Source organism: Mytilus trossulus, chromosome 2, assembly GCF_036588685.1.
Source record: "Mytilus trossulus isolate FHL-02 chromosome 2, PNRI_Mtr1.1.1.hap1, whole genome shotgun sequence".
In the NCBI taxonomy this organism is placed as follows: domain Eukaryota; kingdom Metazoa; phylum Mollusca; class Bivalvia; order Mytilida; family Mytilidae; genus Mytilus; species Mytilus trossulus.
In genome coordinates, this window is record NC_086374.1 from 11,650,136 (window position 1) to 11,674,424 (window position 24,289).

Sequence of the window (24,289 nt, forward strand, 5' to 3'; positions counted from 1 at the left end):
TCCGAATTTATTTGAATAAAGTTTATTACTTTAAAGAATTATGAACGAATTAGATTTTTGAAAACAATTTTCACGGAACACTTATTTATTATTTGAACTTTGACTGTTTAACTAATTCCAATATTAACAGTTTAAAAATAACAGATATATAATAATGGTCATTTAAACAAAATAAGAACATTTTCCGTATCAAGTTTATAGTTAGTCAAATAAAACAATCGTACGATTGACAAGATATCGACACGCAATTACGACTACATCGGTTACTGTAGTTTTGGTCCTTTGTGTTTTATAGACATATCGTGATTATAATCGTAGAAGGTGACATAATGGCGGAGCGTAGAAAATTGATACTCAAAATTTAAAATCGATGTTGATCTCTTATCTAGTGGAATAAAACTTTAATATCTATAAATTTGAGCCTTTTTATACAGAATGGACATAATATCAATTTTTGATTTTTTTGCGAAGTTTCCCTTTAATCATATATAGTTATCAATAATATCTTCTTTAATTTTAAGTAGCAAGTGTACAACACAATATAATGCACTAAGACTGTGTAAAATTTTATCAATTTTGCTTCGACTCTTGATGCTATTCATTCTATCCAAATAAATGGAAATCTACAAAAGCTAAATGTCAATTCATCATCATGCATCAGAAAAAAGCAAGTTACCTCAGCAATAAGTATTGTTGATGAGCAATTGCTTTAATTTCATATCACATATAAAAATTTGGTACATAGAAAGCTGTTGCGTGATGAATCTAAACATACAGCACACAGTTAAGCATGTTCATATAAAGATAGATAACAATTTAACATGGATCTGATTTGTGGTTCCTGTAAATATCATAGAGGACAGACATAATTATACAAGTGTTGAATGATATGAGAGGAACAACGGCATTAATAAAAATAATTTGCTACATGATAAAAATATATAAAACAGTGGTGAGGAATATTCCCCATTGAGAGAACCACAATTAACAAAACTTTAAGAGAACATCATATAACTTCAAATGATTTTTAATTAGGTCTTGCTCTAAATCTCCTGTAAAGTCTCAAAAAGTTATAAGACCATCAAAACTGCTGTCAGCACCAAATTCTTATTTAGAACAAACAAGAATGTGTCCAAAGTACATTACACTATCCTTTTCCATGTTCCATGGACCGTTAAATTGGATAATAATCTAATTTGGCATTAAAATTAGAAAGATTATACTATAGGGAACATATGTACTAAGTTTCAAGTTGATTGGACTTCAGCTTTATCAAAAACTACCTTGACCAAAAACTTTAGCCTGAAACTCCCACTTTCATTTTCTATGTTTAGTGGACTGTGAAATTGGGGTTAAAAGTCTAATTTGGCTCTAAAATTAGAAAGATCATATCATAAGCAACAAGTTTACTAAGTTTCAAGTCGACTGGGACTTCAGCTTCATCAAAAACTACCTTGACCAAAAACTTTAACCTGAATGGACGCACAGACAAACGGTACGACAAATAACAGAGCCACAGACCAGAAAACATAATGCCCCTCTACTATTGTAGGTGGGGAATAAAAGAAATCTGAAGACTTTATTTATCATACTATACAAAACATACAACCACTAACAAGATTCATGACTTGGGACAGAAACTGATAGACTTAGGATTCTGTGATGACCACTAATAGCAAAGTATCTCTACACAACTTACAGTCATTTTATGCCCATGCCTTGACAACATCTATACAATCTTTGTATCCCTGTTTTGGCTGGGGGGGGGAAGGGTGTCTGGTTATCATAATAATATATGTATACCCTTCATTACAAACAGACAAGAGAATCATAATGGAATGGCAGGAAAGTTGGAAATGACTTAAAATAATGAAAACAAATCTCGATAATTCATCTTCAACATAAGATTAAGTGCTAATTCCAATGCATGGTCTATCAACTATCCTTCTTCTCAGGAGTGCCATTAAGTGATGTATTATCTACATCCTCCTTTTTAGTCTGCTGTTCTGACCACATTTCACTGTAAAGTCCATTAGCTGACAGTAACTCCTCGTGACTAAAAACAAATATAAAGTTATTAGAACCTTGTGACTAAAAACAAATATAAAGTTATTAGAACCTTGTGACTAAAAACAAATATAAAGTTATTAGAACCTTGTGACTAAAAACAAATATAAAGTTATTAGAACCTTGTGACTAAAAACAAATATAAAGTTATTAGAACCTTGTGACTAAAAACAAATATAAAGTTATTAGAACCTTGTGACTAAAAACAAATATAAAGTTATTAGAACCTTGTGACTAAAACAAATATAAAGTTATTAGAACCTTGTGACTAAAAACAAATATAAAGTTATTAGAACCTTGTGACTAAAAACAAATATAAAGTTATTAGAAACATCAGAAAAAGGTCCTGTAAACACATTGTATAAATCCAGAACTTTGCCAAGCAACAAAAGCTCAAAACTTTTAACATTTCCATTTATGATAGTGACCAAAATGAAATAGGCCAAAGGAAATTACAGCAGTAACTTTTTTTTTGTCATATAGATCAAATGATTTCTTATAATAATAGCATTATTTGTGTTGCAGTGTTTACTAAAATCTTGATCATGTTTATGCATTGTTTAATTATTGCGATTATAATTACACACAGAATTCATGATTTATCCCAATTATTTTACGTTTATTAGGCAGAGAGTATATTCATCATAATAAGGTACCTTTGTTAAGCCTTGCTTAGTTCCCCAATTTTTTCCATTCTGTAAAAATATGTGTACTTACCTCCCTTGTTCTACAATCTCTCCTTCCTGTAAAACTAGAATTCTATGTGCGTGTATAATTGTAGAAAGTCTATGAGCTACTTACCTCCCTTGTTCTATAATCTCTCCTTCCTGTAAAACTAGAATTCTATGTGCGTGTATAATTGTAGAAAGTCTATGAGCTACTATAATAGTAGACCTGTTTTCACAAACTCTTTCTAAAGCTGACTGTATATTTCTTTCAGTTTTAGTATCTAATGCTGATGTAGCCTGAAAGACATCGACAATTATTGTTTTTATTACATTATTTCAGGAAACAGAATAGAAAAATTCATGTGAATTTTTTTTACAGCTTTCAATAAGCATTTGCAAATTTCAGTTCCATCATTTTCTCCAAGAAAATTATGGATTTAGAAAACGAATGTCTTTAAAAGTAATAAGTACTATTGTGGATTCATTATTATTCATTGGATACCAATTTTCATGTTTTTTTCGTGGATACAGGTGAACTGCAAATTTAAATGTTCAACAAATTACAAATTTTTTATCGGTTGTGTGCAGATTTTGGTAAAACCAAGAAATTACATATTTATGAAAAGGCAAGTTTTCTGCAATCCACGAAAATTGGTACCCACGAAAATAAATGAATTCACAGTGTCTAAATTATCGAAATTTGTAGCTAATAGTTGAATTGCTGAAAGTTCTCAATTGAATAAAGTCATGTTTTGACATGATCTTAATGTACCATAACATTTATGAAATTTTGTGGAATTTACCTTATTACAATTTTGTATACATAAATCCAAGCTCTAATGCATTAGTTGTGTATTTTTTCTAATTTCTATTATATCATCATTAAATAAACATACACTCATATCACATCTTCTTAAATCTATATTGTATTTTTGTGAATATGACAAAGTATTTTGAAGCATATTGCAATGCTAAAGTAAGTTTGATATCGATAATCTCCACTTTGACATGAAGTGTTAGGTAGTGGTCAACAATTGTGTAAAGTTTCATGTTTTTCTGGCCGTTTAGGAGAAGTACTTACACAGCTCAGTGACGAACAGACAGGTAGATAGATGGACAGAAGGACAAAGAAATCTAAGAAAAACCAAACCCCACTTAGATTTTGTTCACAGCAGTATGATAACAAATATTTTTATAAAGATTTCTTAATTAGATATACCTCATCCATCAATACTATAGCAGGAGATTTCAATATTGTTCTGGCTATTGCTACTCTTTGTTTCTCTCCACCACTTAATTTTAATCCTCTTTCACCGACTACTGTTTCATATTCTGAAGAGAAAAACACAATTGTTTGAATCATTTCATTTTATCTTTAGCAAAAGCCTGAAGAAAAAAAGACAATAAAGGGAATAATTTCTCTACCAAACATATAAATTAATGAAATAGAGCTTGTAAAAATCTATAAAACCATTAATCTAGTTTTTTAATTAATTTTTATGCCCCATTTATGGAGATAATGTTTTCTGGTTCTGTGCGTCAGTTCATCCGTTCTTTCGTTCATTCGTCCGTCTGTCCAGCTTCAGGTTGAACTTTTTGGTTGAGGTAGTTTTTGATGAATCAACTTGAAACTTAGTATACATGTTCTCTATGATATGATCTTTCTAATTTTAATGCCAAATTAGAGTTTTTACCCCAGTTTCACTGTCCACTAAACTGTCCACTAAACAGAAAATTAAAGTGAGGATGGGGCATCCGTGTACTAGGGATGCATTCTTGTTTTTATTAAATGTCTCACTTTTTTCTGTCTAAAGCAAAAGAAAACTAAACAAAGATAATTCCTACATATTATACCCTCTCATTTCTGCCATGTGACTCCCTCTACTTACTTTTAGGAAAAGTCAGAATTATTTGATGTATATCAGCCACATCTGCCGCATTGTCTACTTCTTCGTCAGTTGCTGTAAACTTTGAGTACCGTATATTGTATCGTATATCATCATTTAATAAAACTGTATCTTGTGGCACCACTCCTATCTGTTGTCGTAATGATTCTTGCTTCACCTGAAATGTTAAATACATTTAAAAGTCATGTAGGCGAGAAAATATTTTACATCCAAGCTTTCCTCGTCTTTAAAACTATCCTGCATTCAGTGTTTGCTTAACATTCAGTCATTCATTTGAAAATTCTATCTTAACGAACTTGAGATTATTAATCCCAATCTTTCTAAATTTCCTCTCTCTTTTTTCAAGCCTGTACAAAATTTTTCAGATTCAGATTTTGTATTGATGTGTCTTACAACTTTATGGTAATATTTATAGTATACAATTAACCAATCTTTTAAATTGTAAAAATCAATCAATAATACAAATAAATTTAAAAGTCAGAAGGCTAATGAACTGTCTTAGTTTAATATGAACACATATAAACTTTAAATCAATTCCCAGATAAACAATCGTTCAACGTCAGTTCTTGTATTATATATCTACCTTTGATATATCCTGATCATCTATAATAATCTGACCACCAGTGACATCATAAAATCTGAATAACAACCGTATTATTGTACTTTTACCACTCCCAGAATGACCAACCTGACATAATAAAATAATGTTCCCTAAATTAAATATAATAAAACATTTTGGTCATATAGTACATTCTTTGATGTTAAATTTTTAAGTTAGAGTATTCCTGATGGAGGCAAATCTAGAAAAAGTTATTCATGCACATATTTATTAAGTGTTATTTTCGGTACCTGTAACATATTTTTATATTTAATAGATTTTTTGAGTTCTTTTCTGACTTAACCAACGTCTCAATCTCTACTTTTATAGCTCTCTTTACAGCATGAGTATACAATCAGTCAAGAAGATCCTACAACCTTTCAAACCTTCACTTGCATTGTCCTTAACATTGTGATGTATTTTGAACTAGTACTCATAACAAGATATACTAATTGATATTTAAGTTTAGGAACATGTGTTATTATCCCTCAATTAAACCTTAAAAAAGCCTCTTATATATATTAAAACAATGATCTATAGAATGTTGCATTTTTTTATTTTGATTCTGCAGTGAAAACAATATACACAAATCTAGCATGGTCTTACTTGGATCGTTTGCCCAATGAAGACAGACACACTTTTCAGACTTACTAAGTCCAAAACCCACCAACAATATTCCTAGTAAACAGATAACTTTCATCTTCAATAAATTTCAGAAATAACTTGACAAACCCAAGCACAAGCTTTTTATAATAGAAGGTTATCTTTTTGACATTCTACGTATTGTGAATGCACGCCATCTGGGTATGATAAGCATGTTTTGACAAATATATGACGCGTTATTGCTCTCAAAGATATAACTACACCTGTCATCATTTCATACATTTACGCCAATCATATTGCCTCTTAAATTTCCAACCACAAAACATTATCAGAGACCATTTTCATTAAGGATGTGAATACAAAGTCTCTATATACTCTTGTGCATTGGCCCAATACAAATATTGTCCAACTGATTATGCTAAAACTCCAGACCTTGACATCCCCAACTCTGAACAACTAAGAGTGTTGTCAGCCAAAGCACCGACATATCCATCAGTTTGAAAAAGAACTTAATGTAACTAATGGAGACAGTTGAGGACTAGGCTATAAAATGGATATAGCGCAAGTCACATGTAACAACAGTGAAAAAGTAAAATAACAAAAATACCGTGACCGAGCTCCTAGGAAAAAGTCCCTAAGCAAATGGCAAAATATAAAATGCTCAAACAAATCAAACGAATAGGAAACAACTGTCATATTGCTGACTTGGTACAGGCATTTTATTATGTAGGAAATGATGGATTAAACCAGGTTTTTTATTTGTTTTCCTCTTATAGTTGATGTTTCCCTCTGATTAAGTTTGTAACCCGCATTTGTTTTCTCTCAATCAATATGCGATTTTTGACTGACAGCGATATACTACTGTTATTTATTTATACTCCCTTATTTATAGCTAGCTTAACCTCTCACTTGTATGTCAGTCGTATGATGTTCTGTTATGGCTTCAGACGCGCACTTGAAATAAACCATGTTCAAAGAGCACAAGAAACTTGAGGTTTTGGATGTCATATTCTCTCTTGCCGGCAAATATTTTTTGGTTTTAGTAGACAAGGTTTAAGGATGGGGAAGATTTTGAAATTTATACCAAATCCGTTATTTTTTCTTTTTGTTATACAAATAACGACGGACTATGACACTCCCCCACTGATATTATAAGTTATATGGTTCGCTACTGACCCCATACGGATCCATAGAGGGTTAGTAAAATCCATAGGGGGTGAGGCCGGAGGATACTGGATTAGTTAACTGTACAAAAATGTTCATAAAGAACGATATATAACCTGGTCGTAAAGATGTTCGGCTTAACATTGCGGTCAGTACTGGCTCTCTGAAGTATAATGATGAAGTATATTTATCCATCGGTTGTCAAGCATGTGTTGATTCTTTAAATTTTATAATATCTACTCCAAAATCTTCAATCATAATCTTTACATTTTTTTCTGAATTATGAAAACGGAGGTGAAATCATCCAAACATTGGACGTTTTAGTCGACTTTATATTTCTTAAGTTAATTTTAAGAGACAGTCGTCTGCCAACGGGTACTTACTTGCACCACTACTATCATACTTATTGGTGAACTCGAATGTGGACACTTTTCCTGTGAACACACTGGTCTCGCTTCTTTTAAAAGGGGTTGACGATCCCTGAAGATTTTATTTATTGTCTTAATTTGTCTGTTTCTGTTTTAATCAAGTTGGAAAAGATGAACACCAGTAAATTGCTGTCGCCTTAATCTTCTTCTATTATTATCTTGATAAGATACGTAATTTCATACGTAATAGGTTGTTTAGAAATTTCGTTTCAATTCATTACATTTCTGTCCTAACTTTGTGCGAATATTCAGAATCTTGTGTATTTAAAAAAGAGTTGTGGAATGAGATAATTATCCATTAAGGATATAAGGACATTTGTAAGAAGAATTACATTTCACCATAAGGCATTCAACAATGAAAAATAAACAACTCACGAATACATTGCTATAGAAGAAAAAAATAACAAAAAACACTGAATTTCAAGGGACATTCAAAATGAGAAAGGCTATATAAACCGGCAAAATCAAACGTTAGACTTGGATAAATAATGCAAAAATATTTAAATCGTGCAATTTATTGACACCTTTCAAGATATTTGCTTCGAAACAAAAGAAATTCATTATAATGCCCCTATACTCAAACTTATCACACTCGATCAAATGTAAAAGAAGGACGAAAAATACCAAAGGGACAGTCGAACTCATACATCTTAAACAAACTGACATCGCCATGGCTAAAAATGAATAAGACAAACAGACAAACAATAGTACACATGACACAACATAGAAAACTAAAGATTAAACAAATGTAAAGGACTCACCGAAAACCATAAGCCGAATAAAACAAACAACACCATTGCCAACAAAAAAAGACATAATTAAGACAAAAAAAAAACCACCAAACCGAAACCTATATGCAACACTAACTTTATCAAATAGTTATCGAAAGCTGTGGTAGCCCTAGGCCTCTGCAAGGGTCCAAAGTACCAGCTTCATTATACAGTGACATATAATACTTATAGTTTGACATGTTTGACAGGACATATAATTGAAATACAGTAGTTTGCTTTTTAACGTACGATTGTTAATACAGTAAGTAAATGAAGAGCAGTTATTCTGCAGACCTCGAAAACTGAGACTGACAGTACCAAGCTCATGCTTGTCGGGTGTCCATTCGCGATATATCAATGACTCATTAATCAATTTTGATGCTAGGGAAATAATTTGCGTTATACAAAGCATGTAATGTTGCAAAACAAAAGACAGCTGACGTCTATGATAAGGTAAGGGTATCTTAGTTGAATGAGTACAGATGTTGATAGGTAAACATAGTAAACATGTATAGGAAGGAAAGTAAATAGATACTGAAACGTTAATCAAACAGTTCTAAGACGAAGTAGTATAGCGATAACTACACAAACAAATGACAAATAGACAAAATACAAGAAACAATTCTTCGGAGTTCGATATTTTCGTTATTTTACTTTTAACACCTAAGAGCTACCACGTGACGGAAGTAAACCTCATGGAATTATCACAATAGGAAATAGAAAAGTAAATTAGACCAGACACCTTTCCTGTTATCAAAAGAAATGATACCATGAAATACACGTCGTTTGTGACATCGGACACGGACACGTTGTATTGGTGATCCAGCTCAAGACTGTGACCGCAAATAAACTCATCATAGATACCAGGATTAAATTTTATATTTGCACCAGACGTGCGTTTCGTCTATAAAAGAATCAGCAGTGACGCTAGAATCCAAAAAGGTTAAAGAGGCCAAATAAAGTTTCAAATAAAGAGCATTGAGGAGCAAAATTCCTAAACGTTTTGCCAAATACAGCTAAGTTAATCTATTCTGAAGTGTCGATGTAAGTCATTATTCCTCGTTATATCCATCTGTTGCAATTCTAATGTTAGAATCAATACCCTGTTACTTTATATGCCTAAATAGTGTGCACAGACATGAGGGTAAAATGTCAACAGAGATATGTAAGCTACGATTGGGTAGGGAATAACGTTTATAAATAGCCGTGTTGCCGATACTTCTAGAATTGTTTCATTTTCAATGCCCTTCAACTGCGGATTCTTTTCGCTGACGTGTCCTATGTAGACGGAACTCACGCCTGGCATACAAATATAAGCGGCTTAGCCTATTTTATGGATGAGTTTTTTTCTACATTAAAGACAAGTTTCAGCATTTTTCAACCAAGAGTTCCAAACGGTGGAAGTTGAAATCGGCTATTAAACCAATCCTGTTCCCTTCAAACGAATTTGACTTACCGATTTAGACTCATAACCGGGTTTGTACTAGTATAATCAATACAATAGCTATGTGCTACATGTGGAGCAGGATCCCCTTACCATTTCGTTGCACCTAGGATTAATCCCAGGCTAAGGCCGCTACAAGACAGCACTAGCACCCGCAAAGTGGAAAGGAATTGATATAAGTTGTAATAACTTGTCTCCCTATACACTATAAAAGTTTATTTTCGACTTGAATTTGAATGTCTCTTATGTATCTTACGTCTCCTTTTCTTCAATAATGCTATATATATCACTAAATATTCCACATTGCATTGATCACCTTGAGATTTGGGATAATACCAAAACAAGACAAACTGTTCCCTGTATATTGCCTGAGATGGACGACTTCTAACTAGAATCTGCAACAAAAATGATGATTTCAACTTCTTATCAGCAAATACATTCTTCTCCAGTATATGGTGTTTTCATGTCGCAGTTGATATCCTAACCCTAACCTTGACCCTGTTTTTTCTTATTCGATTTGATACTTTTGATCACCGGTATTCTACTGTTGCCTTTATTTATAAACAATGCTATAATTTCTGATCCTGTTGGAACAAATATTCCATATCCATTTCTCATGAGAAACAAATTCGAAGTAGCTTAGGATTTTTTTATTAATGTTTTTATGTGTCTATCGATAGAAAATGTGTGAGATTATTCTTAGCTTCGCTTTTTTCATGGGTTTATTGAAAGTATCCCTTCTCTACGTGACGTCACAAGTCCTTCGGTACACTCAACTGTTTCCATCTGTGTTATGGATTTTTCATTCCAACACCAAGCCAATACAACAATACTTAGCTTCCTAATAGCTATATACTAGATTTCATGACATCATTATTTTGGAACAATCAAACAAACTGGATTGGTTCGATGTCAAGTCACCGATCTAAACTTTGCTCCTTTTCAGTAGATACATGGGCTTTTGGTTTAGGCATAGAGCTAATTTTATTTTAAGTTGGGTAGATTCCCCATGTGCCAAGATAAAGTGATGAATATAGAATAGTAAAAGTACTATTTCATTTATGATTCATGTTTTATTCCAACCTGTACACAGTTTTTTCGTAGTGCATTTCTTTTAGACAATAAATGGAAATAAAAAAAAAATCCCACCTGCGCTTTCTCAACAATATTTGTACAATGGTATGTACTACTTTTGGGACAAATTATATTAAAATTATAGGAAACTTCATCGGCTCTAACTCAAAATATGGACAATTTTATGCTCAGGGGTCTTGAAATCTTTTGACAGCTTCCGAAATACTAATTTTTAACCTTTTTCAGCTGGACCAAATCACCACTTTACTTTAAAATTCATGAATCAATTTTTTTCAGTGTAATTTTACTTGCTATTTATGGCCCACCTACGATAGTAGAGGGGCATTATGTTTTATGGTCTGTGGCATCGTTCTTTCGTTCGTCCGTCCGCAGGTTAAAGTTTTTAGTCCAGGTACTTTTTAATGAAGCTGAAGTCCAATCGACTTGAAACTTGGTACACTTGATGCTTCTGATATGACCTTTTTAATTTAAAGCCAAATTAGACTTTTGACCCCAATTGCGCGGTCAACTGAACTTGGAAAATGAATGTGGGAGTGTCATGTTGAAGTTTTTGGTCAAGGTAGTTTTTTTATGAAGCAGAAGTCCAATCAATTTGAAACTTAGTACACTTGTTGCTTATGGTATGATCTTTCTAATTTTAAAACCAAATAAGACGTTTGACCCCAATTTCACGGTCAACTAAACAGAGAACTAATTTCACGGTCCATGGAACATGGAAAATGATAGTGCCATGTTCTTTGGACACATTATTGTTGAGGCATAAAACATGAAGAAACAAATTTGGAAGGGGTATAAAAAAGTTTGGTAAGTAACACACTGTCCACACTAGGGACTATACAACGAAAATCAATGGGCGATAGCTGTGTACTTAGACCTTTTTACGCTACTATAAAATATATGTATCTATACTTTTGATTGTTAACCCTGTATACCACCATTCCCCATGTAAAATTATAATTCTTTTAATACATATTGAATGACAAAATTTCTTCCTATGTGACGTTTACATTTTCTGCCATCAGACACACTAATATATGCAATGAATTAGTTTTTGTGCCCCACCTACGATAGTAGAGGGGCATTATGTTTTCTGGTCTGTGCCTCTGTTCATTCGTTCGTCAGTTCGCCCCACTTCAGGTTAAATTTTTTGGTAAAGTTAGTTTTTGATAAATATGAAGTCCAATCAACTTGAAACTTAGTACACTTGTTGCTTATGATATGATCTTTCTAATTTTAAAGCCAAATTAGAGTTTTGACCCCAATATCACGGTCCACTGAACATAGAAAATGAAAGTGGGAGTTTCAGGTTAAAGTTTTTGGTCAAGGTAGTTTTTGTTGAAGTTGAAGAACAAACAACTTGAAACTTAGTACACATGTTCCCTATATGTTTTCTATCATTTTGAAAATGCCTGTACCAAGTCAGGAATATGACAGTTGTTTATTCATTTGATGTGTTTTGCCATTTGATTAGGGACTTTCTGATTAAATTTTAGGTCAAGGTAGTTTTTGCTGAAACTAAAATTCAATCAACTTGAAACTTAGTACACTAGTTGCTTATGATATGATCTTTCTAATTTTAAAGCCAAATTAGAGTTTTGACCCCAATATCACGGTCCACTGAACATAGAAAATGAAAGTGGGAGTTTCAGGTTAAAGTTTTTGGTCAAGGTAGTTTTTGTTGAAGTTGAAGAACAAACAACTTGAAACTTAGTACACATGTTCCCTATATGTTTTCTATCATTTTGAAAATGCCTGTACCAAGTCAGGAATATGACAGTTGTTTATTCATTTGATGTGTTTTGCCATTTGATTAGGGACTTTCTGATTAAATTTTATCTGAGTTCAGTATTTTAGTGATTTTCCTTTTTACACAGGAAAGAGCAGAACTTTAAATTAAGTGGATTATATTGTTGATATGAGTACTAAAAGTCTAAACACTTAATTATACATATCATGAATCCAAATTCAGACTTCTTAAGCAAATCAGGATAAATAAAATATTGTTAAGTTAAATGAACTAGGAACCAATTATATGCGACTTTGAGGATTGTTTTCATTAGGCACATATTTCAGCAAGTTTGAATAAGGAACACAGACTTACTACGACAGATTTTTAATGTCAGGTGACTCAGGTCAAAGGATATTTTGCAAGGATGTAACTGGTTTTATGGATATTAACTCAGTCTTTATATACTTGTCAATATTACAAAACACACGTCTGATGACCAAAGGAGAAAAACATATAATATAAACAACAGACCCAAAACAAGTACAGCATAACAACAAATTATAAAAGCAATGTGTGTAACTGTGTAAGAGTTAATCCTAAGAAACTTTTTACTAAGATACTGAATAAGTGTGGCTTTAAACTTTAGATGTAACAGGACAATTGATTGTAGTCTCTTTCAATAAAAAACATTTTTATTTCAATTTATACAAAAAAAACATATAAATATAATAGACAGTAAGTGATGGGAACAATTGAATAAGATAAAAATTACTTATAAATATAGTTTAATGTAACATACAACCACAATATGTATGGCAAGTAACAGCTGGAAGCATCTTGTAATTTAAATGAAGTATTTCTACAACACATATATATCAACAATGATAAAAATTTACCAACAATTCTATAAATACATGTACCAATTATGCAACAAAATTCATTCACAGTTCACACAATTCCTAAATATTTGTATGCATTTTATAATATCATTTTTTTTTTAAATTGTGTCATTGATTTAAATGGTGGAATTAGCTATTAATAATTACTGAAATCACAGGACTTTCTAGTATCACTCATAAGTTCTCTAATCAAATTGTTGAACTAAAAATTTTAAACCTTCAATGTTGACAATGAATAACTTAAACATCTTTTGTGAAGGACTAAGAGATAAAATAGACAGAATCTATAGAAAATAAATCCAATTACTGCATTGTGTTTCCTGACGAAATTGCATATTCTGATCAGCTTTTTCAAACATCATCAGACAAGAGAGAATGCAAGGATACAAAAAGAAGGATTAAATGATTAAAATAAAATTATTTATCATAGACATGCTTTCAAAAAATATATAATGTCTCCAAATACTGATTACATTTTGTACAAAGGGTTGTAACCTGAAGAAAATGGAATCTTGAAGAGAATGCCTCTGAATTACAGTTTGTATGAAGGTTTGAAACAATAAGCTACGGGGATCTTAATTAGTATGTCTTTCTAGTAAAGTACATATGATTTTGAATACCAAATAAACTCATCATAGAAGCCAGGATTAAATTTTGTATAAACTATTCATTCTTTCTAGATGGTTCAAGTTGATCAAAACCAATCAAAAAGGAAATGATAAAAAATATAAAAATGTTGAAATAAATAGCTAGATAATAAATGATTACAAAATCACTTGTAATAATAAAAAAATAATTATATCATTTAGTATAAACATTTAAACAAAAAAAAACAACCATGCATATCATTCTAGTTTACTATAATTACATATAGTTCGAACATTTGTTCTAAACAGGAAGAGGGACCTGATATCAATTTCACACGGATCTGATGGTTCCTGTAAATATCATAGAGGACGGACATAATTATAGAAGAGATAAAAGATATGAGAGGAACAACTGCATTAATAAAAATATATAAATATGTGGTGAGGAGTATTCCCTATTGAGAGAACCACAATTAACAAAAATTGAAGAGAACATCATATAACCTCAAATGGTTTTATCTAAGACCTTGCTCTAAATGTCCCATAAAGTCTCAAAAAGTTATAAAACTATCAAAACTGCACTCAACACCAAATTCTTATTAGAACCAAAAAAAATATCTTAAGACTTTATTGATCACACAATACAAAACATACAACCACTAACAAGATTCATGACTTGGGACAGAAGCTTATAGACCTAGGATTCTGTGATGACCACTAATAGAAAAAAATATCGCTTAACAACTTGCAGTCATTTTATGCCCATGCCTTAACAACATCTATACAATCTTTGTATCCCTGTTTTGGCTGGGGGAAAAGGGTGTCTGGTTATCATAATAATATATGTATACCCTTCATGACAAACAGACAATAGAACCCTGTTTTGGCTGGGGGAAAAGGGTGTCTGGTTATCATAATAATATATGTATACCCTTCATTACAAACAGACTATAGAACCCTGTTTTGGCTGGGGTAAAAGGGTGTCTGGTTATCATAATAATATATGTATACCCTTCATTACAAACAGACAATAGAACCCTGTTTTGGCTGGAGTAAAGGGTGTCTGGTTATCATAATAATATATGTATACCCTTCATTACAAACAGACTATAGAACCCTGTTTTGGCTGGAGGAAAAGGGTGTCTGGTTATCATAATAATATATGTATACCCTTCATCACAAACAGACAATAGAACCTTGTTTTGGCTGGAGGAAAAGGGTGTCTGGTTATCATAATAATATATGTATACCCTTCATCACAAACAGACAATAGAACCCTGTTTTGGCTGGAGGAAAAGGGTGTCTGGTTATCATAATAATATATGTATACCCTCCATTACAAACAGACAATAGAATCATAATGGAATGGCAGGAAAGTTGGAAATGACTTAAAATAATGAAAACAAATCTCGATAATTCATCTTCAACACAAGATTAACTGTTAATTCCAATGCATTGTTATCAACTATTTTTGTTTTCAGGAGTGCCATTAAGTGATGCATTATCTACGTCCTCCTTTTTAGTCTGCTGTTCTGACCACATTTCACTGTAAAGTCCATTAGCTGACAGTAACTCCTCGTGACTAAAAACAAATATAAAGTTATTAGAAACATCAGAAAGGTTTAATTTAAGATTTAAATTATTTAATTAGCAAAACAGTGAAATTTATATTTTACACCTCAGTAATCACACTGGTTCAAACTAGATTTTCATTAGTATAAACTCTTGCATTAAATTTACTCACTATATTATTTCGCTCTTTTTATTGGATATAAACTTTTCCTTTGTTGTTAATTGTTTATTTATACTATTGCAAAGTGTTTTCTTTACATTTTTGAATTTGATATTACGTTGAAATTAGATATTACGTAAAAGCTACTTGGAATTTTTTGATTGCCTTTTTGAGTTAAAGTTACTTTTGAAGTTGATAGTAATGAACTTTTCCGCCGTTAAAGTATGTCTCGGGAATTAAGGGAAAGTAAGAACGTTAACTATAAACAATTGCATTGTGTTGGAATGTCAAGCCCTAATGTTACGGAGGATGTGTTCAGTTTGGAGAAGGAGATGACTCCAGTGAAGTCAAGAAGACTACAGAAAGTGGAGGAAATTGAGTCGGAGGTCGACAGCAATGACAGTGGTGAAAGCAGCGAGGAAGATGAGGAGTTGCAGAGGTTAAAGAAGGAGTTGGCGAAAGTAAAGCGGAAAAAGAAGGAACAAAAGTCGCAGGAGAAGAAAGAAAAGATCAGGAAGGAAATAGAGAAGGAGAAAAAAGAGTTAAAGAAGAAAACTGAGAAACAAAAAGGTACTGCTAAAGTAGATGATTCTCTTAACATTAATTCTTTAAGAAAATGTCCTTCAATTAAGAAAAAGGCAGAATCGGCTGTTAAGAAAATTTTAGAAATTGATTCAGATGATTCGTCTGATGAAAGTGGGGATACCACTTCTAGCTATGAGTCCGATGAATTAAGTGATTCTATAAAAAAATCCAAAAGACACAAAAATAAAAGCAAGAAAAAGTCTGGTATATTTGATCATCCGTCAGATGAAGTAGTAAAAAAGCAATTGTGGCCGCAATCAAAATTGCAGTTTGAATATGCGGGGTCTAAAATCAATTTTGATGATCTTGAGTTTAACTTATTTGTGGCTGGAGAATTGGAAATTTTGTCCTCTTCAAAGATAGGCGATGTCGAAAGAATTGGTAGAACAAAGCTGTTGAAAAAAATTGCGTATTATACAGAATTGTATGATTGGAAGGGTCTGAAAAAAATGTATGCTCATATAATAAGGCAGATTGAAAATGGTTTGGCTGATTGGTCCAAAGATTTCAGTGAGATTGAAACTCCCATTTTGATTAAATATGTAAAATCAGATGTCAAGTCTAAAAAATCTATTCAGTATGGGGAAAACAAAACACCAGTAAAGAAAGAAGAGACTGTGTTTTATTGTTCGCATTTTCAAAGGAAAAAATGTGTGCATAAGGATTCACATTATGGCAAAATTCGAGGTGTCGATAAGTACCTTCAACATATTTGTGCGACTTGCTGGAGAGAAGATAACAGAAAGGCTTATCATCCGGAATCGTCAGAAATTTGTCCGCATCAAACTAAATGACTGGCAGTAAAAAATGTGTTTGGTAAATGTACAATGTTAAACCCACTAGCAGAAGTTTTTTTACCAAGTTATATGAAATCGTTGGAAAGTGACGACAAACTTGATAATGATAAGGTTGATAATCTTGACAATGGAAATGCATTTATTAATAAGTGTACACATTTTTGTAAAAAATACAAGAAAGATTTATTGTGTGATGTAAATGTAGACACATTGAATATTAAGATTAATAAGGTTGGTTTAGTTGCTCAGGATAAACTGAACGATACTGAGTTTAAAAATACTATTGAAATACATAATCAAATTGTTCAATCAGGTTACCCAAATTATTTGGGTTGTAGAATTCCAGTTAAATCTGGAATTAATGTAGATTTTTTTAGGGAAAATTTGATAGACTATGACGATGAAATCATTTGCGAGTTTTTACAGTTTGGTGCTCCGATTGGATATCAGGGAGAAATGTTAAATGAAGGTTCATCTAAAGTTAAGAATCATAAAGGGGCTACAGATTTTTATGATGAAATTTTGGCTTACTTATTAAAGGAAGCTACATATGGAGCAATAATTGGACCGTTTGACAAAAATCCTTTTTCTTGTCATTTCAAAATTTCACCGTTAAATTCGGTGTATAAAAAAGACTCGGTGGAACGAAGGGTCATTTTAGACTTAAGTTTCCCACCTGGAAGATCCGTAAATGATTTTATCTCAAAGGATGTTTATTTAGGTGAAAGGGTTCAATTATCGTATCCGAAAGTTGATGATTTAGTCGGAATAATTAAGGATAAAGGTGGTAAGTGTCTGGTTTTTAAGAAGGATTTGAAAAGGGCCTACAGGCAAATTCCAATTGACCCAGGTGATTTGCATTTAGTTGGTTTTCAGTGGGATAATAAGCTCTTTGCGGATCGTGTTCTTCCTATGGGTTTACGGTCTAGTGCTTTGATTTGTCAAAGAATCACTACAGCTGTTAGTTTTATGTTTTATAAGATGGGATACATGGTTATCAATTATCTAGATGATTTTGGTGGTGCAGATACGGTGGATAAAGCTGATGAAGCTTATATTGCTTTAGGTGCATTACTAGATAGTTGTGGGCTAGAGGAGTCAAAGCAAAAAGGAGTAGCTCCTACTACGAGGATGGAATTTTTAGGAATCACAGTTGACACTGTGAAGTTGACTTTGGAAGTTACTTCAGATCGTGTTCTAGAGATTTCGTTGTTAGTTCAGGCTTGGTTAAGAAAGAAAAAAGCTTCTTTAAGAGAGTTACAGTCAATACTTGGGAAACTTCATTTTGTGTCCACCTGTGTACGACCCGGTAGATTATTTGTCAGTCGTTTGTTGAATTGGCTTCGTAGTGCTTTCCCTTCAAATGTCGTGGGCAGTGGACATAAGATATATAGAAAGATTCCGGTAGAGGTACAGAAAGACTTATTGTGGTGGCATAGGTTTCTGTCGAGCTATAATGGTATCTCGATGATGTCTCTTGAAGATTGGTCGTCTCCAGATGAGATTTTTTCAAGCGATGCTTGTTTAGAAGGGTTTGGAGCTATTACATCAAATCAGTATTTTCATGCTGTTTTTCCTTCTGATATCACAAAAGATCAATTACATATCAATTGTTTGGAGTTACTTGCTATTGTAGTTGCGGTTAAAATTTGGGGGAAAACATTTTGCGGGAAAAAAATTCTGATCTTTTGTGATAATGAGGCGTCTGTTCAGGTCATCAATTCAGGTTCATCTAAGGATGTTTTTATGCAAACTTGTTTGAGAGAGCTTTGTTTTATTCAAGCAAGTTTTCAGTTTGAAGTTCGAGCCAGACACATTTTAGGTGTAGAAAATAGACTTGCTGACTATTTGTCTCGATGGCATTGTAGTCATAAATACAGAGAGTTATTTAAGTCAGCTATTTCAGTAGATAGATATGAAGAGGTACCAGTTCTCATGTCAGATTTTTCATTTTTAAATAATTGGTAATTTATTTTACAGAGTTAGAGGTTCTGCGGTTTCAATGTAAAGATTCTGCTAAACATGCTTTTGCGGAGAGTTCTTATAAAAATAAGAAAACTCAGTTAGAATCATATTTTATGTTTTGTATATATTTTGAACTTATGCCTGTTCCTGCTACAGTTCATGTTTTGACACTATATGCACAGTTTCTAAGTAGAAGTTTTAAATCTGTTGACTCTATAAAGAATTATCTTAGTTCAGTAAGATATCTGCATCTATTGTTAGATTTAGAATATCCACAGTTTGAAGCTTTTCATTTGAGATTAGTATTAAGAGGTTTATGTAGAATTAAGGCACATTGTCAAAAACAGGCCTTGCCAATTACTCCTCACATTTTACTTCAAATTTATAGGAAGCTGGATATGAATAGTGCATATGATGCTACTATATGGTGTTTATTTTTACATGCCTTTTTTCTGATGTTTAGAAAATCTAATTTGGTGCCAGACTCCATTTCTACTTTTGATCATAATAAGCAGCTTTGTAGGGATAGTATTATTTTCGATTGTAAGCGTAAGCTATTATTGATAAGTGTTAACTGGTCAAAAACCATTCAGTTTGGTGAGAGAGACTTATTGATACCTTTAGTCTCGATACCAGATTCTCCATTGTGTCCCGTTCAAGCTTTTTTGAATATGAAGTCTTTAGTTTGTACTTCTGATAAGAGTCCAGCTTATTGTTTTATAAAACATAAATTATGTGTACCTGTCACGTATAGACAATTTCAGACAATATTGAGACAGTTAATTACTGAGATTGGTTTAGATGCTTGTTCATATTCTACACATAGTTTTAGGCGAGGGGGGCTAGCTGGGCTTTTGCAGCAGAAGTACCTACTGAATTAATTCAATTGTACGGAGATTGGAAAAGCGATGCTTATATAAGATATTTAAAATTTTCATTAGATGATAAGATTTCAGTAGCAGAAAAGATGACGGCACATATTTCAGATGTTTTATTATAAATTTTTACAGGGAATTTCTTTGAAAAAAGGGCGACCATTGTGTCAGCGTCTATACCTAAATATGTTAGTGGAATAGATGGGTGTACAACTCAGGCCTTTCCTGGTGCCACTATTGGTCGTCTTACTGAGTTAATTTCATCTGGGAAAGTAGATTTAATTTCATTAGATTTCGTTATAGTTCATGTTGGTACTAATAATATTTCTTCTTCTCAATCCGTAGATACTATTATATCATATTTCGGAGATTTAATTCACAAGTTAAAAAAGATGACATTTGCTAAGTTGATCTTTACTTCTATTCTTCCTAGACCAGTTGATCACATGAAAACTGGAGCTAAAGTTAATAAAGTTAATACTGAGTTAAAAAGATTGTGTAAAAGAAATAATTTATTATATTGTAATTTGTATAGGAGTTTCGTACTCGACAATATTCCAGATGCTTCCTTATTTGCTCCGAGAGATGGGCTTCATTTAAATTTTGCTGGTACAGAACTTTTCAGAAAAAAGATAATCAATATTATTAAGCATCAGAGTATATAAGTTGTAATGTGTTACAACTGTGTTTTTTATTTACTTCATACATGTATATTGTTTACTGTAATTATTCTTTTTTCTCTTTTCAGAGAACTTGCATCCTGAATATGATGCTGGTTTTCCTCTAACTACTCAAGATCTACATATATTTTGAGTTGGTTTGCTGTTTTGTCCTTTCATTATCTATACACATTTTGAAAGGATGGAGCTTATTTGAAGTGAGAAAAAAGAGTGATCATAGTATGTCTGGTTTTTATCATCATTATAACTGTTTTGATACTAGTTATTATTTTATCTTTAATTTTTTTTGGCGGCCTTGCAGGCTTGGCGGATGTTTGCCAAAAAATTTGGTTATATATCTATGTTTATGTATTTTCATTTGTGTATTTAATTATTTATGATATATTGTATTTTGTAATATATTGAAAAAATATTTATATCAGGCAATACAAATTATACCTACTGACTTCCTTTTATTTCACCCACTTGATAATTAAGGTTCTGTCAACACTTCACATAAATCCAGAACTTTGCCAAGCAAGAAAACCTCAAAACTGTTAACATTTCCATTTCTGGTAGTGGCCAAAAAGGCCAAAAAGGAAATTACAGCAGTAACTTTTTTTTGTCATATAGATCAAATAATTTCTTTTAACAATAGCATTATTTGTGTTGCAGTGTTTACTGAAATCTTGATCATCAATCTCACATCTTTATGCATTGTTAAATAATTGCGATTTTAATTACACACAAAATTCATGATTTATCCCAATTAATTTACGTTTGTTAGGCAGAGAGGATATTCATCATTATAAAGTACCTTTGTTAAGCCTTATAAAAAAGAAGATGTGGTATGATTGCCAATGAGACAACTATCCACAGAAGACCAAAATGACACAAACATTAACAATTATAGGTCACCGTACCTATACTTGCTTAGTTTCCCAATTTTCCATTATGAAAAAATATGTTGTACTTACCTCCCTTGTTCTACAATCTCTCCTTCCTGTAAAACTAGAATTCTATGTGCGTGTATAATTGTTGAAAGTCTATGAGCTACTTACCTCCCCTGTTCTATAATCTCTCCTTCCTGTAAAACTAGAATTCTATGTGCGCGTATAATTGTAGAAAGTCTATGAGCTACTTACCTCCCCCGTTCTATAATCTCTCCTTCCTGTAAAACAAGAATTCTATGTGCGTGTATAATTGTAGAAAGTCTATGAGCTACTTACCCGAGTCCTCCCTTGTTCTACAATCTCTCCTTCCTGTAAAACTAGAATTTCATGTGTGTGTATAATTGTAGAAAGTCTATGAGCTACTTACCTCCCCTGTTCTATAATCTCTCCTTCCTGTAAAACTAGAATTCTATGTGTGTGTATAATTATAGAAAGTCTATGAGCTACTTACCTCCCCTGTTCTATAATCTCTCCTTCCTGTAAAACTAGAATTCTATGTGCATGTATAATTGTAGAAAGTCTATGAGCTACTATAATTGTAGACCTGTTTTCACACACTCTTTCTAAAGCTGACTGTATATTTCTTTCAGTTTTAGTATCTAATGCTGATGTAGCCTGAAAAACATCGACAAATATTGTTTTTATTACATTATTTCAGGAAACAGAATGGAAAAATTCATATGAAATTCTTTTACAGCTTTGAATAAGCATTAGCAAATTTCAGTTCCATCGTTTTCTCCAAGAAAATTATGGATTTAGAAAACGGATGTCTTTAAAAGTAATAAGTAATATTGTGGATTCATCATTATTCATTGGATACCAATTTTCATTTTTTTTTGTGGTTACAGGTGAAGCATAAATTTAAATGTTTAACAAATAACAAATTTTCTATCAGGTTGAATTGTGGAATTGCAGAAAGTTCTCGATTGAATAAAGTCATGTTTTGACATGATTAATGTACCAAAACATTTATGTATTTCTTAATAAGATATACCTCATCCATCAATACTATAGCAGGAGATTTCAATATTGTTCTGGCTATTGCTACTCTTTGTTTCTCGCCACCACTTAATTTTAATCCTCTTTCACCGACTACTGTTTCATATTCTGAAAGAAAAACACAATTCTTTGAATCATTTCAAAAATATCTATCTTTAGCAGAACCCTGAAGAATAAAAGACAATAAAGGAAACAATTTCTCTACCAAACATATAAATTAATAAAATAGAGCTTGTGAAACTCTATAAAATCATTAATCTACTTTTTTATTAATTTTTATGCCCCATTTATGGGGTTTATGTTTTCTGGTTCTGAGCGTATTTATGGGGTTTATGTTTTCTGGTTCTGTGCGTCAGTTCATCTGTTCTTTCGTACATTCATCCGTTTGTCCGTCTGTCCTGCTTCAGGTTGAAGTTTTTGATGAAGTTGAAGTCCAATCAACTTGAAACTTAGTATACATCAACGGTCTAATCTATATAAAACTTATGATATGATCTTTCTAATTTTAATGCTAAATTAGAGTTCTTACTCCAGTTTCACAGTCCACTGAACATAGAAAATTATAGTGAGGATAAGGCATCCGCATACTAGGGATGCATTCTTGTTTTTATTAAATGTCTCACTTTTTTCTGTCTAAAGCAGAAGAAAACTAAACAAAGATAATTCCTACATATTATACCCTCTCACTTCTGCCATGTGACTCCCTCTACTTACTTTTAGGAAACGTCAGAATTCTTTGATGTATATCAGCCACATCTGCCGCATTGTCTACTTCTTCGTCAGTTGCTGTAAACTTTGAGTATCGTATATTGTAACGTATATCATCGTTAAATAAAACTGTATCTTGTGGCACCACTCCTATTTGTTGTCGTAATGATTCTTGTTTCACCTGAAATGTTAAACACATTCAAAAGTCATGTAGAGGTAGAAAATATTTGACATCCAAGCTTTCCTTCTCTTTAAAACTATCCTGCATTGACAGTGTTTGCTTAACATTCAGTCATTCATTTGAAAATTCTATCTTAAAAAACCTTAGATTATTAATTCAAATCCTTCTAAATTTCCTCTCTCTTTTTTTCCAAAATTTCCAAAAGTTTGTACAAGATTCTGTATTGATGTGTCTTACAACTTTATGGTAATATTTATAGTATACAATTAACCAATCTTTTAAATTGTAAAAATCAATCAATAATACAAATAAAGTTAAAAGTCAGGAGGCTAATGAACACATATTAACTTTATATAAATGCTCAGACAAACCATCGTTCTACGTCAGTTCTTGTATTATATATCTACCTTTGATATATCCTGATCATCTATAATAATTTGACCACCAGTGACATCATAAAATCTGAATAACAACCGTATTATTGTACTTTTACCACTCCCAGAATGACCAACCTGTAATAATAAAATAATGTTCCATAAATTAAATACAATAAAACATTTTGGTCATATAGCTCTTATACTTTCTTTGCTGTTAAAGTTAAGAGTATTCCTGATAGAGGCAAATCTAGAAAAGTATTTCATGCACATATTCATTAAGTACTAGTGTTATTTCGGTACGTGTAACATATTTTTATATTTAATAGATTTTTAGAGTTCTTTTCTGACTTAATCAACGTCTCAATCTCTACTTTTATAGCTCTCTTTACAGCATGAGTATACACTCAGTTTAGAAGATCCTACATTCTTTCAAACCTGCACTTGCATTGTCCTTAACATTGTGATGTATTTTAAACAAGTACTCATAACAATATATATA

At 32.1% G+C, this 24,289-nt stretch overlaps 2 protein-coding genes across 8 annotated transcripts in view; both read right to left on the minus strand.

Moving 5' to 3' along the window:
- Positions 1–1,568: 1,568 nt before the first annotated feature.
- On the minus strand, positions 1,569–7,408 carry LOC134704840 (ATP-binding cassette sub-family B member 6-like). The gene is made up of 6 exons (XM_063563622.1): positions 7,391–7,408; positions 5,226–5,330; positions 4,625–4,799; positions 3,955–4,067; positions 2,869–3,032; positions 1,569–2,056 (listed from the first exon to the last, which is right to left on the minus strand). Exons 1-6 carry the CDS (start codon positions 7,406–7,408, stop codon positions 1,936–1,938), a joined length of 696 nt encoding a protein of 231 aa, XP_063419692.1. The 3' UTR covers positions 1,569–1,935.
- Positions 7,409–13,173: 5,765 nt separating this feature from the next.
- The window catches only part of LOC134706491 (ATP-binding cassette sub-family B member 6-like), a 29,449-nt gene continuing 18,333 nt past the window's right edge, over positions 13,174–24,289 (minus strand). For 5 of the 7 annotated variants that reach the window (XM_063565468.1, XM_063565471.1, XM_063565474.1 and 2 more), the window contains 5 exons: positions 23,821–23,925; positions 23,239–23,413; positions 22,520–22,632; positions 21,977–22,140; positions 13,175–15,541 (listed from right to left, as the gene is read on the minus strand). In XM_063565468.1, the coding sequence (XP_063421538.1) occupies positions 15,421–15,541; positions 21,977–22,140; positions 22,520–22,632; positions 23,239–23,413; positions 23,821–23,925 (678 nt within the window). In that variant the 3' untranslated portion in view covers positions 13,175–15,420. Of the gene's footprint in view, positions 15,542–21,976; positions 22,141–22,519; positions 22,633–23,238; positions 23,414–23,820; positions 23,926–24,289 lie in introns of all 7 variants that reach the window. The other 2 variants (XM_063565470.1, XM_063565469.1) reach the window with 1 other exon arrangement.